The 14,559-nt window shown below is 45.6% G+C and overlaps 1 protein-coding gene across 3 annotated transcripts in view; it reads left to right on the forward strand.

The window, feature by feature from the left end:
• The window catches only part of LOC132393532 (neural cell adhesion molecule 2-like), a 1,581,614-nt gene extending 1,575,904 nt beyond the window's left edge, over window positions 1–5,710 (forward strand). For 2 of the 3 annotated variants that reach the window (XM_059968913.1, XM_059968912.1), the window contains exons 17-18: window positions 305–421; window positions 2,180–5,710. In XM_059968913.1, coding sequence (XP_059824896.1) covers window positions 305–421; window positions 2,180–2,291 — 229 coding nt within the window. In that variant the 3' untranslated portion in view covers window positions 2,292–5,710. The remainder of the gene's footprint in view (window positions 1–304; window positions 422–2,179) is intronic. The other variant, XR_009511912.1, reaches the window with a different exon arrangement.
• Window positions 5,711–14,559: the final 8,849 nt, after the last annotated feature.

Consider the following 14,559-nt stretch of genomic DNA (forward strand, 5'->3'; position numbering starts at 1 on the left):
GGCTGAAGAGCCATACTATGCTGTACTGCTCCATGTTCTATGGATGTTCATCTCAGCTTTACAGGGACATGGTGTACCTGTATGCTGAGGCTGTACTCGGGTACACTGAGAGGGTGGGAGAGAGGCGCCTTACTGACCTGCTGGAGCCCTTCTTACAAAGGTGGCATTGGGGAGATGTTCCTGGCCATGATGAAGGAGTGGCAAGATATTTCCCACTCTGGATGACATGGAGGGGGAGCCTATGGTGTTGTGTGGTGCCCCCTATCGTTTAACTCTATGTCTGCTCTCTGTTCTACCTCCCCAGAAAGGATGGATCAAAGGAGCCAATAGTGGAGATGAGGACGGAAGATGAACCAATCACAAACCACGATGGGTGCTCAGCAAATGAACCAAATGAGACCACCCCCCTCACAGAGCCTGAGTGAGTCTGGTCAACACAGCCCCTCTCTTTCTCCCAGGACGGTGGTGGGATTAGGGTGATTGTAAGACAAGGCGATGGGAGCATCCCCTGTGCCTCAGCCATTCCTAATGCCTCAGTGCTTATCCCATCTGATGAGGTATAAAATCAGCCTCTGTTCCCCCTGTTCATTCATTTTCATTTGCCTGTTACGCCACTGGTGTTTAATTGAAAATCCTCCAATCTCTGTCTGGCCATACCATCGCACTCGGATATAGAAGGATTCTACATTGCTGTTCCTGTAACTATATTTTTTTACCCGGCAGGCTTGTTAGCCCTTAGCTGAACCCCTGAACCTGGAGGACAAGTGGACCACTCTTAGTCTGGCCTTTACCCTTTGACCTGTTTGGCATGTGTGACCCTACCAAGAGCCAAAACACAAGACCCTGACCCTAGCCAATATAGCTCTCCAAGTCTTTGAGGCACGGAAGCCTCCAAACTTGATTTTTAATAGATTTTTTGCATAGTAAGGGATTTAAGGGTTATGGAGGAAAGGCAGGTAGGTGGAGATGAGTCCATGGTCAGATCAGCCATGACCTTATTGAATGGCGAAGCAGGCTCGACGGGCCCAGTGGCCTACTCCTGCTCCTATTTCTTATGTTCCTGTGTACAAACCCTATGACAAATTTGTGGTTCTCTTGGAGGAATGTTAGAGGAATGAAATTGGATCTCTTTCAGTGAAACACAATTCTCAGCAAGCCGTACATTGTTGATGTTGAGGTTTCCTTGGGCTGGTGCTAATCCCACCCCACCATTGAGCACATTTACAAGGAGCACTGACAAAAGAAAGCAGCATCCATCATCGAGGTGTTCCCACTCTCCAAGACATGCTCTCTCTTCACTACCATCGAGCCTTAGGTCCCATATCACTATGGGGTAATATCTGCTCAGGAACAATGTTAAAGTGATCAGAGGAAAGTAAAGAGGGGGATGTCAAAGGTAGGTTTTTTTAACACAGGGAGTGGTGGGTGTTTGGAATACATAGCCAGGGATGGCAATAGAGGCCAATACATTAGGGACATTTAAGACTCTCTTAGGCACGTGGAGGAAAGAAAAATGGAGGGCCATGTGGGAGGGAAGGGTTAAATTGATCTTGAAGTAGGCTAAAAGGTCAACATGACATTGGGGGCTGAAGGCCTGTATTGTTCCATGCTCTGAGCATAAATTATGCAAGGAAAGTGAAAACTAGAATTTTTAAAAAGTTGATAGGAGTACAAAGTGTTTATAGTGTGATTTGGGTTGTGCAAGATGGTTCAAGAACCAAATGGTTGAAGGGAAGTAGCTGTTCTCAAACATGGCACGGGAGTTTAGGTTTCAGTACCTCTTGCCTGATGGTAGCCGTGAGAAGATGGCTTGGTCCAGATAGTTAGGATCATTGATGATGGATGTTCCCTTCTTGAGGCAGCACTGCATGTCGATTGTCCTAATGGTGGAGAGGGATGTATTGGGCCAAGACAATGGATCTCTGCAGCTTCTTATGTTCCTGCATTAGTGGGAATGTAGGTTACAAGAAAAGCAAGTGGGACAAAAGGATTGTCCTGTAATCTGGCATAGATTCAATGGGCCAAGTGGCCTCTTTCTCTGTTGTAATGAAATATTAGAACCCACCTGTGGTAATTCCATTGATTATCGTGGGAAGTTGGTTCAGACTGTTGTTAGGGATAAATTTCACCAAGTGCCTGGCAGTTCATGTGACTATTCTCACGGTCTCTGTTTTCACAGGAAGTTACCTTTAAAGGAAGGAAATGGTAAAGAATCCTTGAGTCCGGAAAACATGGAAGAGGCTGTGCCTAATGACATCATCCAACCGAAAGAAGACTGCACCAAAGCATGATGGGAAGAACTCTGCCCAAGAAACAGGCAAAGCACCGTTAACCTTGCAACCAATACTTGTAGGAAGGGGAATCCATATTTGTGAGGTCGAGACATTAGAATGGCTTTGGAAACGTTCCTAAGTTGCATTATCAGTAATACAAGAAATCAAAATTTGTCCTCATTTTTCTGGAAGGATTTTTGGAAAAAAAAATATTTCTGTCTTAATTTTCCCCCCTTTTGCTGTTAAGAAAATTTTAAAAAAGTGTAACTTGTAAATGATATTGTGGAGTTAAAGTTAAAAACAATCTTTATATTGCTCTTTATCTATGTAAATATATATACATATATTATATAGCAGACAAAACAATCAGTCTGTTGTTTCCCAGTCAGTGAGGTATTTTATCTATTCTTGTAACGCAGGAGAATGCGACTTTATTCCTTGTGTCACCATCTTTTTTGCTTTCAGTTGTCTGAGATGGAGGAGGATATTGTCATCAGATAGTTAGCTTTGGACAATTCAATACAGATAGGATTGGTGATCAGTATCACCAAAAACTTCTTTTTTGTTCTCAGTTACCACACACCTGCACCTTCATGTTCTCTCCTCTGGAGTTTCTTGGAACCTGACAACCACCGCACCATCCAAGCCATCCCCACCAACCCCTGGCCTGTCACCCTCTCCGCAAAGCTTCTCAGATATTGGAGAGATCCCTTTTCACATAGCTAACTGTCACCAGGAGAAAAGTGTTTATGGACCATAATGGACTTCTGGTTTCACCTGTAAAATTAATTTCTGCACGTGTACACACACACACTCACATCCTCTCTCTTTCTCTCCCGCCCCCCCCCCCCCCACATTGGCCCAATTACCCAACCACACCCAAGGAGTGAGTTATTGGTTTAGCCAACAGAGAAAGCTATTAGCCCAGCCACAAAGAGTGAGAGAGTCATTGGTTTAGCCAACAGAGAGATATTGGCCCAACCACACAGGAGGAGAGAGTCATTGGATTAGCCAACAGAGAGATATTGGCCCAACCAACAGAGAGAGCCATTGGCCCAGATGCACAGAGAAGAGAAATTAGAAAACATATTCTGGAACATCAGTGTGGAACAGTGCTCTGTTAGCTGTATCATTCTACATTCTTGCCAAACTGCATCATAATTCACCGACAAGTGACAAACACTTTGCTTTTTGACTTTGTGTCAATTTGAACCTGGAAAGTTGGAGATGAGAGTGTAAGGTAATCAAAAGAAACACACAGGCCATACTTAAGACCCAACTCAGCACTCACAGAGGACAGCCCCATCTTAGTGATTGCCCCCAAAGTTTCCCTTCCCTGAAATATCTCTAGTGCCCCCTGTCAAGGATACCCGCATCCTCATCAGTTCAGCAGCAGTAAATGGTCTGATTCCTGGCCACTGTACTGCCATGCCCCTTGCTATTTGAAGAGCCATTTTGTGACTGAACTCCTCCGCCCCCCCCCCCTCGCTCGGTTCCCTGTTGCCCGCATGTGGACAGATGGTCCTCACCTGTAACTCTACTTCCTATAATTTTCTGATTTATTTCTTCAAATGTCTGGATTTTTTTTAATCTCACTATAAAAAAAAAACATTGTTATTTTTTCTCAAGAGGAACAGTTTGTGATGAAGATCTGAAGTCTTCTTCTCAATGGGTGTTACCTTTTGACCATATTCGGTGCTATTGTTGTGCGGTTTCTATCGGGAAGGGTCTATCAGGACCACGAGGGAGATCACCCCTGGGATATGAATCAGGCCAACCTTTGACTAGGGAGTATTTCTAGATTTAAATATAAGAAGGGAAAATTTCACCCGTGATTTGAGATATCTGTGCTCCCCTCAAAAAGGTACATATATTTCATCCAAGGGAAGCTGACTCGAGCCCGCACTAGAGGTGAATTGACCCCTTTTCTGGTGTCTGTCATTAACCTCACTGCCACTTCCATCCAGTTCAGTGGCCAATGAATCTCGGGGTGCCTCCCACTCGCTAGGAAAGGTTCACTCCAAAAGGAGGCAAAATTTTACGGGAGTCAGTTTTTTTTTGGCGGGGGGGAGAACCTGTTCTTGTTTACTGCCAGCCTCATCAAAACAATGTGCAGTGGGAATAGGAGACCTTGGAAGCATCCAAGGGAAGGAATAGACATAGAGAGCGGGAAAGGGTTTTCGGCTCAGACAAGTCAGGGCCCCTGAAGTGCCCAGGAACAGTGGTCCAAGTGGCCTCTTTCTGTGCCATTTCCCTGAGGGTGTGATGTCAGAATCTGATCTCCATTGGTCGTACTTCACACACTCTCCCCTTCCAAAATTCACCTCCCCAATGTTGGATTTTACCCTTCCCCTTCTTGGGCTCTTCCTGACCAGCCACCCTCGAGAGATCCAGCACTCAAGCCCCCTCTCCTCCGTTCAGGTGGAACTTCCTCGCCCTTCTCTTCACAAGCAGAGTGAAGCTCCAGACTTTGTTCCTCATTTCCAGCGCAGGTGTCTCCTTCCTCACTCCCAGCAAAGGGGTTCTCTCGGAGGGAATGCAGAGAGGCCACAGGTGGAAAGAGCAAAGATTGGTGCACTGTCCTATTCCTCCCAGAACGGAGAGGCAGAGGAGGAGCAGATGGGGTAAATAGAAATTCTTTCTATCTATACATTCCCTGTTGGAAGCCATTCACCATCAGTTATACCTGGAAAGGTGGTTGGGTGAAGGCATAATCACATCACTGGCGAAGGCATAATCCTCTTTAAGGGAAAGTTTACTTACTGGGGCTCAGGCCACCGACAGCAGCTTGCCAAAGAACTCTGTCCTGGGCTAATCTTTCCAGCTGTGTCCATGTGTGGGCCATTTTCTTGCGGATCTTCCAGGGATGAGAACATTGGAGCTTCTGTTGGCGTTTCTGTAACTCTGGGCTCAGGTTGTTAGACTCGTGCCTACCCTCCTCCTTTCACAGCCGGGCTTGGGACCATCCATGGCAGTCTTTCTAAAGGGGAGAACTTAAGTATGATCAACTCTGAAAGTCCCTTTAAGACCCTTATTTTTCTGAATTTCTACCCAAAAGCTGGAAGTTTGATTCCTTGAACCCACCTCTCTAGGGATAATTTGGACGTGCAAATCCCTCACATTTGGACACTTCAGTTCTCTACACGACTCTCAACTTTGAGCTCAGGGTCCTGACGACACGGTTGTTAAAAAAAAAATTGTGAACCTGCTGTACCTGGGAACAATGTGACTTTTTGCAATCGGTACGTTTGGTGGGATTGTTCTCGGGTCTGTGTCTGTACTCCAAAGCTACTGTTGTATATGTGTCTGAGGAAGCTGTGACTGGTCAGTAGCCAGACTGCAGATGTGACACCATGTACAGATGTGCAAGTTATCACTCACCCCCTGTGTCTTTTCTAATTAAACGCCATGTGTGCAGCTCATTCTGCATGTTGGAAAATAAAAGCTGAATTTTTCTTTTTTTAAGAGTTTAAACTAACGCAACAGACAGTGTCCTGTGGTATGAGTTCACCAGCTGGGTTCCTGCATCTCTGCACACGGATTTCCCATTTCAATCACCCTCCCATTCTCATTCTCCTCTCCAGGAGAACAGGCCAGTCACATCTACAGCATCCGGACACGTAGAGGAGGCCTGACCCAATAGCAGAACAGCAGACACAATTCAGCAGTGGACAGTAACTTTAATAATTGACTACAAAACAACAAGCCACAAAGGGCCACAAAACAAGAGAGAACAGGAATGAAACATAACAAGGTAAACTTTGGTCAGGGTGAGTTGAGGCCAGCTAGTTCAATGAGTGAACAAGAACTGGGTTTAAATAGGCTGCAGGTGATGAGTCTGGAATGGGCTGCAGGTGAATCCACTTAGCTGGAAGGTGCCTGCATGTGTCAGCTGGGAGGTAGACACAATCACAATCAAAGGAAAATTAGCTTTCTTGACACCTTATTTATGCCCCTTGTAATCTTTATAAAACTCCTTGAGACCATGAGGGGCTTCACACGGTCCACTTTGTACTTGGTTCTAGACCCAACACAAGAGATTCTGCAGATGCTGGAAATCTCAGATTAGATTCTTCTTGCTGCCTGTTATGCCACTGACACTTGAGGCAGCAATGAAGGTCCCTCATCTCTGTTGGACCTTGGCATCAAAACCAATTTTGGTCTTGGTCATGGCAGTGTTGAGGGCTTCTTCCATCATGCCAGTTTCCACTTCCTCTCGGTTTTCACTACTGTCAGTCATGCAAGTCCTGGGCGGAGGCTCAGGAATACTGTCACACGCAGATATGGAAGTACTCTTCATTGCTGTTTCTGTAACAATTTGCTTTGCCTATCAGAGTTGTTAGACCTGAGCCAAGCCCCCAAACCTGGAGGACCGGTGGACCATCCTTAGTCTGGCCTCTATCCTTTGACCTGTTTTCCATGGGTGACCCTACCAAGAGCCAAAACATAAAGCCCTGACTCTAGCCAACAGAAATCTCTGGGTCACTGAGGCATGCAAGCCTCCAAACATTATGACAAGGTTGTGGTCCTGTTGGAGGCCAGATTAGATAACCTTTATTCCTAAAAAGCACATCGAAACATACAATGAAATACATTGTTTGCGTCACAATTGGCGAGGCAAGTGTTGCCAACATAACATACCCAAAAAGTTCAAAGTAAAATTTATTATTAGAGTACATACATGTCATCACATGCAACCCTGAGATTGTTTTTGCAGGCATACTTAGCAAACCTATAGAACAGTAACTGTAAACAGGATCAAAGAACAGCAAACTGTGCAAATGCAAATATAAATAAATAACAAGCATGAATTAACAAGATAAAAGAGTCCTTAAATGAGTGTAGTTATCTCCTTTTGTTCAGGAGCCTGATAGTTGAAGGGTAGTAACTGTTCTTCAACCTGGTTGTGCAAGTCCTGAGGCTCGTGTATCTTCTACCTGATGGCAGTAGTGAGAAAAGAACATGGCCTGGGTGGTGAAGATCTTTAATGATGGACGTTGCTTTTCTATGGCAATGTTTCATGTAGGTGTGCTCAACGGTTGGGAGGGCTTTAGCCGTGATGTACTAGGCCGAATCCACTATATTTTGTAGGGTTTTCTGCTGAAAGATATTAGTGGTCCCATACCAGGCCTTAATACAGCCAGTCAGCACGCTTTCCACCACATATCTGTAGAAGTTTGTCAAGATTTTTGATGACATGCCGAATCTCCACAGACTCCTGAGGAATTAGAGGCGCTGCCGTGCTTTCTTCGTAATTATATTTATATGATGAGTCCAGGACAGGTCCTCTGAGATAGTGACACCCAAGTATTTAAAGTTACTGACCCTCTCTACCTCTGATCTTCCGATGATTACTGACTCATGGACCTCTGCTTTCTCTCTCCTGAAGTCTCATTGACATTGAGTGAGAGGTTGTTGTTAATACACCACTCAGCCAAATTTTCAATTTCCATCCTATGTGCTGATTCATCACCCCCTTTGATACAGCCCACAACAGTGGTGTCTTCAGCAAACTTTATATTTTTTGGAGCCGTACTTAGCCACACAGTCATAGGTGTGAAGCAGGTGAGCAGGGAGCTGAGCGCACATCCTCGTGATTTTCCTGTGTTGGTGCAGATTGTGGAGGAGATGTTTTTGCCAACTCGAACTGACTAGGGTCTGCAAGTGAAGAAATCCAGGATCCAATTGCACAAGGAGGTATCGAGGTCCAGGTCTTGGAGTTTACTGATTAGTTCTGAGGGGACAATGGTGTTAAATGCTGAGCTGTAATTGAGAAAGAGCATCTTGACGAATGTACCTTTACTGTTCAGATGTTCCAGGGTTGTGTGAAGAGCCAACGAGATGGCATCTGCTGTAGACCTGTTGCTTTGGTCGGTGAATTGGAGTGGTTCCAAGTCACTACTCAGACCGGAGCTGACTAACACAACTCAGTAACCCAAAGCATAGGTCACTTGGAATATGGGAGGAAACTGGAGCACCCGGAGAAACCCACGCAGCCATGGAGACAACAGACAAACTCCTTACAGCCAGTGGTGGGAATCGAACCTCGATCTTACAGCCTGTCTTGTAGAGTGTTGCACTAACCGTTATACTATTGTGACACCCTGCTCAGCTTTATTATCATTGACTTATATGATGTGAAATGTGTCATTTTTCTGTGGTAAAGACTGTAAATCACAAAAAAGTTAATAAACAGTACCAAAAAAAATTGGAATAACAAGGTAATGGTCTTGGGTTCATAGACCATTAAGAAGGGAAAGAAGCTGTTCCTGAATCACCAGGCTCCTGGACCTCCTCCCAGATGGTGTTAATGAGAAGAGGGCATGTCCCGGGTGGTGAGGGTCTTTAATGATTGATGCTGCCTTCTTGTGGCAATAAGCTTAAAGATGAGCTTGATACCTAATCTCCTCAAACTCATAACAAAGTAGAGCCACTGGCTCGATAGAATTATTCTATCAAAAAGCTGACTTCAACTCAAAGTTCAAAGTAAATTTATTATCGAGGTTCATATATGTCACCCAGAGATTCATTTACCTGCAGGCATACTCAATAAACCCATCGAATAATAACCATAACAGAATCAATGAAAGACAGCACCAACTTGGGCATTCGACCAGAGTGCAAAAGACAACAAACTGTGCAAATACAGAAAGAAAGTAATAATAGATAAATAAGCAATAAATATCAAGAACATGAGAAGAATTGTCCTTGAAAGTGAGCCCATAGGTTGTGGTTCAATGGTCCAAATAGCCTGAACTAGGTTTATTATCGATGACAAATGTCATGAAATTTGGTGTTTTGTGGTAGCAGTACAGTACAAGACATTAAAAATTACTATAAATTACAAAATAGTTGAAACACAGATAACAAGGCGGTGTCCGTGGGTTCACGGCCACTCAGAATTCTAAAGGTGGAGGGGAAGTTTCTTAAAATGTTGAGTGTGTGTCTTCAAGCTGCTGTACCTCCACCCCAATGGTAGGAATGAGCAGCAGACATGTGCTGGCCCCCTTCGTAATGGATACCACCTTCTTGAGGCACTGCCTTTTGAAGATGGTGAGTGGGCTGTGCCCATGACAGAGATGGCCGAGTCTCCAACTCTCTGCAGCCCCTGAGGTCCACAACACTGGAGCATCCACATAACAACACACACAAAACGCCGGTGGAACACAGCAGGCCAGGCAGCGCCTATAGGGAGAAGAGCTGTCGACATTTCGTGACGAGACCCTTCCATATAAGAAGGTGATGCAACCCAGTCCGTATAACTGTAGAAATTTGCAACTGTTTGCTGGCAAAACACATCTCCTCAAACACCTAAAGAATCATAGTCATATATGATTATATATTGATTCATTCATTCTCCACACGTTATTGTTACAACGCATTCACTTCGTGAAGCTCTGGATATTAAAGCTGCTATTTCAGAGTTGGTGCACCAGAGGGCGCAGCTTTGAGTCAGGAGTGATCTCATCACGGTAAGGGCTTTTGTGACAGTCTGTCCCAGGGCGCACTGCGCTCCTCGCCATCGAAAGATGGGGCGTAATCTTTGTCGCGCGGCACTCTGGGATGTTTTGTCTGCCATTGTCACTTGGCGTTGCCACACAATATCCTGTACTTTCTTCACATCCTGTGCGAAGAAAGGAGAAAAGGTAGACCCTTCTCTCAACACACACAAAATGCTGGTGGAACACAGCAGGCCAGGCAGCATCTATAAGGAGAAGTACTGTCGACGTTTCGGGTCGAGACCCTTCGTCAGGACTTCTCCTTATAGATGTTGCCCGGCCTGCTGTGTTCCAGCAGCATTTTGTGTGTGTTGTTGAATTTCCAGATTTCCTCGTATAGATCTCTCTCTCTCTCTTCCCCCTCCCCCTCCCCCTCCCCCCACCCCCAACCCCACCCTCACCGAGCGGAATAAACGCGCTGAATGATTCACAATGGCAGTGGCAGGTGTCTGGCAACGTTTAAAATGCATCTGGACGTGCAAATAATAATCCGCTGGAGGTAATTAGCGGGTCGAGCAGCATCTGCAATCCTGCATCTGCAGTCCCGTGCCTCCAGCGTCAAGCCTAGAACAATCTCAAGGAACTGGACAATACAAAACAAGTGCATGTAAATAGGATTTAAATGATGTGTACATAAAGGACAGGAGAATCTATGAGCCGCCATTCAAATCAAACTCGCTTTCCGCCTTACCCGTCTAATTAACTCCTGACTGATCCAAAATAGAGCCTCAGCTTCGCCTGGAGTCCACTCTCTGGCCCTCAGCTAAACACTTCATTCAGCAGACGTTGGAATTTAGCCCCAGATGCTGGCACCCATTGCTGGTGGATAAAGACCAGTCAGCTCCAATCGATCTTTCTCTCCAGGGAAAGGAGCCATTCGTCCCCTCGAGTCTTTGCTAACGCACACGCACAGTAATCTCAGCGATCCCTTCCTCTCACCCCCACCCCCATTTATTTCCTCAGAATCTGTTCCTTCATCGTTTCACCAGAGCCTCCAAGTCCCCACCTACTTATAAGATGGTGATCCGCTCGGTCGCAGCGGCCTCTCGGGGTCCACACAAAGTAATTGTTTGTCCTTCGTGTCTTTGCTGAGATCACAGAGCATTAAGCACAGCAGTCTGACTCATCACCGCTCGAAAGCGGTGGAGCTGGCTTGTTGTGTACCTAACAGGCAGCCATTGGAGGTAGTGTGCTATCCAGCAGGGCAAAGGTGATGTAGATACAGCAAACAAGAGAAAATCTGCAGATGCTGGAAATCAGAACAATATACACAAATGCTGAAGGAACTCAACAGTCCTGATGAAGTCCTTTCCTCAGATCCTGCCTGGTCTGCTAAGTTCCTCCAGCATTTTGTGTAGAAAATGGCAAATCCGGTTCACTGGTTCTCTGAAGAGACTGACAGCGGGGGGAGGTCGGTGACCTCGGTTACGCGAACCAGGCCCTCGTGCCGGTTGGTGCTGCTCCCTTGTGTTGAGGACAAGCTGGATTGCAATCGTCTGTATCAGTACTACTGTGTGATGAGGAACCGCTGCGGGCTTGGTCTTGCAGAAATATCACTCCAGGACAATCATCCACCGCACGTCAATCTACAGGCCATTACACTCAGGGACTTGGACTATGTGTGTGTGTGTATAGATTTGTAACTGTGTTTTTCTGCTATGGTAACTATCTGTGCTGTATGTTGTGTGTGACTGTTGGGACTGTGTTTCGCTGCAGAGGACCACTTTTTCCTGCTGCTATATGTATTCTGGTGATTGGTTGAATAATAATTAAACTTGGCAAATGACAGCTAGTCTACCAACCTGCGTGTCTTCGGGACGAAACCAGAGCAGCTAAAGGGAGCGTTGTGTGTTGACATCCGAACTCCAAAAGCAATATTTCATACGCAGTCTGGGGAGCCTCCAACCCGACGGCATGAACAACGGATTATCTAATTTCCCACCATTCCTCTCCTCCCCTCTTTCTTTCCATTCCGCATTCAGAGTCCCCACTTACCCCTTCTCTTCTCACCTGCCCATCACCAATTGCCTCATCAACGTCTTTCATTGTACCATTACCTAGGACAAGAAAATCGACTTGACTCTGCCCTAGCCACCAGCCCCCACGCCACCCGCCACAGACAGACAGACACACACATTACTTGACCTCAGGTGTTCTTTCAGCAGATTGTTATTACATGATTTGTTTTATGTGCTGTGTCTGATATGTTTTGTCGGTTCACTGTGGTCTGGAAGAACATTGTTTCGTTTGGTTGTATGTACATACAGATGACAATAAACTTGAACTATCTACTGTGTCCTGGTTGCACTGCCTTGTTCCTGTTTTGTTCTGTGACTGTCCTGTATAACGATCACAACAGAAATTAATGCTTCAGAGTGGCTCAGTTGGGAATTCGAAGGAAAGGGCCCAGCATTTAATCACTCCACATGGGCACCACAGTAGCGGAGATGATAGCACCACGCTATTACACCTCAAACGTCAAGAGTTCAGAGCTCAGTTCCAGCGGCGTCTGTAAGGAGTTTGTACATTCTCCCCATTCCTCCAGGTACTCTGGTTTCCTCCCACAGTCCAAATACCTACTGGATAGTAGGTTAGTTGGTCATTGTAAATTGTCCTGTGATTTGAGGCCCTCTGTCGGTCAGGATTGACCATGGATGTTGCATCCCAGCTGTCATACTCAAGCCTAGGCAGTACGATATGGAGACCAAGCTGTTGTCCATGCAGCAGACCACCCCTCTCCACACATCCGATGAACCAAAAGGAATGGCAGAGACCAATACAGTATGGCACTGGTGGCATTGATGTTGTCAAATAATGTTGAACTCAATGTAGAACCGGCTTAGGGATTTCAACTCTGGGTTTTTCCTCAGGGTTTACATCCAAGGCCTTCCAACTTAAATGGGGTGTAGCCACAAGGCAGCAGGGGGTTAATATCAGTTTCCCTTCTCCTAGGTGAGCTACCAACCATGGCTGATGAGCCCCATCTACCTGAAGTAATTAGTTTTGAGGCGCCAGAGGTCCACCTTTGCCCTTTCTCCTGTCAGTAGAAACAGTTCTGCCAACCTTTGTAGCTAAGCCCAGGAGTGGTTCTTGGTTGTCAGATGCTATCTGAGATGCTTGCCATTGGGGGCATTTAATAGGAGCTTAAGCCCACTATCTTCCCCACATACAACATTAAGGAACCTCCCGTGATTAGGCTAGGGTTGCTGGGCATAGTGCTTGTTAGGCCGGAAGGTCCCGTTGCAGTTGTATCTCTAAACAAGATTAAAAAACATTAAGATCTTGCACGACTAGAGTTGAATCATTCTGACCTGTTAACCTTTGCTGTGGTCATTAACACAGTAACTCTAGACAGCATGTAGACAGATCATCACAGTGCATCTTTTCTCTTCTTCATTCAATAGATCTGGACTTATCAGGAAGAACCAGTATTTAATCACCTATTGCTAGTTGCCCTTCAGGTGAGCTACCATTTTCAGCCGCTTGAGGTGTGGGTATAACCATAATGCTGAGGGAGAGTTCCAGGGTTTTGATTCAGCAGAAACCCCAATATAATTTCAAGTCAGGATGCTGTGTAGCTTGGACGGCAACTTCCACATGGTAGTTTTCCATGTGCTTTTGCAGCCCTTGTCTGGTAATGGTTGCAGATTTGGAATTGTAGTCCTGGTGAGTTGCCGTACTACATACTGTGGTCTGTACAAACTGCCGCAAGCAACTGTGAGTCAATGACAGAGTGAGTGGATGGGGTGCCTGTCAAGCAGGCCGCCATATACTGGTGTTGAGTGATTATTGCTGCTACCATCAGGCAGCAGACTTTAGGTCCCACACTACCAAGGTTCAACAATTCAAACAAGACACACAAACTGCTGGAGGAACTCAGCAGGCCAGGCGGCATCAAAGGAAAAAAGTGCAGTCGACATTTCAGGCCGAGACTCTTCAGCAGGACTGTTCAAGAAGGCTCAAGAACTTATTCCCCTACAACTACCAGGCTCCTGAACCAGCATGGATAAACTTCATTCACCACTACTCTGAACTGATTCTACAACCTACAGACTCACTTTCAAGGACTCTTTACAACTCAGCGTCAGGTGTTCCGATCAGTTGGGACTGGAGGTGTGGGTTATAGAGGTTCTCTGCCCTGTAAAAAAGACACAAAGTCAGGTTACTGACAAAGCCTGTGTTTCTCAAGAAATATCTCTATGTGCACCATGCCTCAATCAAAATGTTCAGAGGACCTTAGAAGAATTGTAGAGCTTCATGAAGCTAGAAAAAGCTACAAAAGAATTTCTAAAGCCCAAGTAAGAGAAACTGTCTACAATTGGAGGAAATTCAGTAGTTGTTACTTTCCCAAGGAGTGGGTGTCCTGCAAAGATCACACCAAGAGATGCTTCAATGCTGAAGGAGAAAAAGAACCCAAGGGTAACAGCAAGACCTGCAGAGATCTCTAGAAAAGTCTAGAAAACTCTAGAAAAGCTGTTAAAGTCTCTTCATATGTCCACTATAAGAAGAACAATGAACAAGAATGTTGTTCATGGAAGGACACCATGAAGGAAACCACTGCTCTCCAGAAAAAATTACTACACATCTCAAGTTTGGAAAGGCCACCTGGATGTTCCATAATGCTTCTGGGACAATATTCTGTGGAGAGTTGAGATGAGAATTTAATTTTTAGGCAGAAATGCACACTGCTTGGAGGTAAAAGGGCAATGCATACCAACACCAAAACCACATAACAGCATGGTGGAAGGAGCATCGTTTGGGGATATTTGCTGTCTCAGGGCCTGGAC

This window comes from Hypanus sabinus, chromosome 4, assembly GCF_030144855.1.
Source record: "Hypanus sabinus isolate sHypSab1 chromosome 4, sHypSab1.hap1, whole genome shotgun sequence".
Lineage (NCBI taxonomy): Eukaryota > Metazoa > Chordata > Chondrichthyes > Myliobatiformes > Dasyatidae > Hypanus > Hypanus sabinus.